This window comes from Rhincodon typus, chromosome 35 (genome assembly GCF_021869965.1).
Source record: "Rhincodon typus isolate 14 chromosome 35, sRhiTyp1.1, whole genome shotgun sequence".
Taxonomy (NCBI): Eukaryota; Metazoa; Chordata; class Chondrichthyes; order Orectolobiformes; family Rhincodontidae; genus Rhincodon; species Rhincodon typus.
In genome coordinates this window covers 23,840,511-23,842,978 of record NC_063366.1, presented here as the reverse complement: position 1 = coordinate 23,842,978, position 2,468 = coordinate 23,840,511, and the positions used below count along the sequence as shown (strand labels likewise).

Genomic DNA, 2,468 nt, shown 5'->3' with positions numbered 1-2,468 from the left:
ACAGAGTCTGACACACTGTCCCACTCAGTCCCAGAGGGAGGGGGCTGGGGAAGGACAGTGTTTGACCCACTGTCTCACAGCCCCAGAGGAAGGTGGGGTGGGGAAGGACAGTTTCTGATTGCCTTCCCTGCTCTCTCTTACCATTTGGACAGGTCGAGCTGACCAGTCTGTCATTAAATTTACATTGTAGCTGCTGTCATTGTGTGAACTGACTCTTATCTATCCTTGCCTATCCCAAAGTCGGAAAGATGTTTTCTTTTCGCAAAGGGTTTCTGCAGAAACTGGCATGTTTCCTGCCCATGGCTGGGTGCCAATAATAACATAAAGTTTTCTGCCAAACACCTTTTATTTTCCACCAAAGACTCATGCACCTTTGAATGTTTTTTTTTAAAGCGTACACTTCCTGGTGAGGTCCCAGCACTTTGTGAGACTGCACGATGCAACTCCCTCCAAAAACAGCAAATGGTAAAAGGTAAAAGGCTCTTCCTGAGCTCAGAGAGTGAGAGAGAGAGAGGACAGAGATACTGAGCTGATCAAGGCTGATTGAAGGGGGCTGTCGCCATGATTTTTGTGTGTGTGCATTTTAATCTCCGCTCCTTCTCTGTCCCCTCTACAGCAACCCTCTCCGAAGTCTTCAATCAAAGTGAAAGGTTAAGTCAAATCCCAGGTGGGAGAGAATTTTTTTAAATTACTCACTTACGGGATGTTAGTGTCTCTGGCTAGGCCAGCATTTATTGCCCATCGCTAATCGCCCAAAGTCGACAGTTCAGAGTCAACCACATTGCTGTGGGTCTGGAGTCACTGTAGGCCAGACCAGGTAAGGATTGCAGTTATCTTCCTTGAAGGACACTAGTGAACCAGATGGGTTTTTCCTGACAATTTATAATGGATTCATAAGATAAGAAATAGGAGCAGGAGCAGGCCATCTGGCCCATCGAGCCTGCTCTGCCATTCAATGGCTGATCTTTTTGTGGATTCGTTTCCATGTACCTGCCTGCTCACTGTAACCCTTAATTCCTTTACTGTTCAAAAACCTATCCATCTTTGCCTTAAAAGCATTCAACGAGGTAGCCTCAACTGGGCAAGGGAATTCCACAGATTCACAACCCTTTGGGTGAAGAAGTTCCTCCTCAGCTCACCCCTAAATCTGCTCCCCTAAACCTACAATCCTAAACCTGATCGTGGTCATCTTAATTCCAGATTCTCTCTATTGAATTCAAACACGACCGTCTGGCGAGGTGGGATTTGAAGTCCTCAGAGCATCAGTGGAGTTTTCTGGATTAATAGCCGAGCGATAGTACTCCTACGCCATTGCCTCCCTCATAAGGCCTGTGGTGGGCTGTTGGGAGGTAATAAAATAGGAAGGGCCATTGCCACATCTTGTCTTTTCTGTGCAAGACTTGATCCCCGTGGTCCATTTTGTTTTATTTATTCACGGGATGTGAGTGTCACAGGCAGGGTCTGATATTTATTGCCCACAGAGCAGTTAAGAGTCAACCATGTTGCTGTTGGTCTGGAGTCATGTGTAGGTCAGCTCAGGTAAGGATGGCAGATTTTGTTCCCCAAAAGGGACTTGGTGAATGACATGGGTTTTCTTCCCCAATGGTTTCATGGGCCAGCGTTCAGACCCTTAATTTCCCTGTTTGAATTGAAATTGAATTGAATTCAAATTCCACCACCCGCTGGAACGTCAGTGGACCAGCATCAAGTGAGAGGCCTGGAGTCTGTTTCACTCAACACTTCCACTTCCAGAGGTGACTACCCTGGCCTCATGTGCATGAGCCAACTAAATGGCTAACATAGGGGCAAAAATTCAGACAGCTTTGGGATAAATGACCTGATTATCACTTTGATTTGTAGTGCACCTCCAGAAATGATCCCTTTCCCTCTGCTCTCACTTCTCCTTGGTTTACTCACTTTGAACATTCCTTTTCTCTTTCTTCATTTCTCTTACTCTCTCTGTGCCCTTTATTTCCATCGCTCCTGTTTTTTCTTGTTTCTTTTGCTTTCCTTGACCCCTCAGACAAATGCTACGTTGTGTACCTTACCATTAAGAAAGTTCAACATAAATGACTCCATCTGCTTGACATGAAATAGGCCATTAGGCAGTGTGTATACAGTGCTGTGCCTCTGCCTGACAGTGAGTGACACTGTGTGCAGTGTGTATACAGTGCTGTGCCTCTGCCTGACGGTGAGTGACACAGTGTGCAGTGTGTATACAGTGCTGTGCCTCTGCCTGACGGTGAGTGACACCATGTGCAGTGTGTATATAGTGTTATGCCTCTGCCTGACAGTGAGTGACACTGTGTGCAGTGTGTATACAGTGCTGTGCCTCTGCCTGACAGTGAGTGACAATGTGTGCAGTGTGTATACAGTGCTGTGCCTCTGCCTGACAGTGAGTGACACAGTGTGCAGTGTGTATACAGTGCTGTGCCTCTGCCTGACGGTAAGTGACACAGTGTGCAGTG

At 46.7% G+C, this 2,468-nt stretch overlaps 1 protein-coding gene across 1 annotated transcript in view; it reads left to right on the top strand.

The window, feature by feature from the left end:
* Window positions 1–416: 416 nt before the first annotated feature.
* LOC125486982 (suppressor APC domain-containing protein 2-like) overlaps window positions 417–2,468 on the top strand; it is an 18,688-nt gene continuing 16,636 nt past the window's right edge. Inside the window, exons 1-2 of the mRNA XM_048616691.1 lie at window positions 417–472; window positions 617–667. Coding sequence (XP_048472648.1) covers window positions 463–472; window positions 617–667 — 61 coding nt within the window. The 5' untranslated portion in view covers window positions 417–462. The remainder of the gene's footprint in view (window positions 473–616; window positions 668–2,468) is intronic.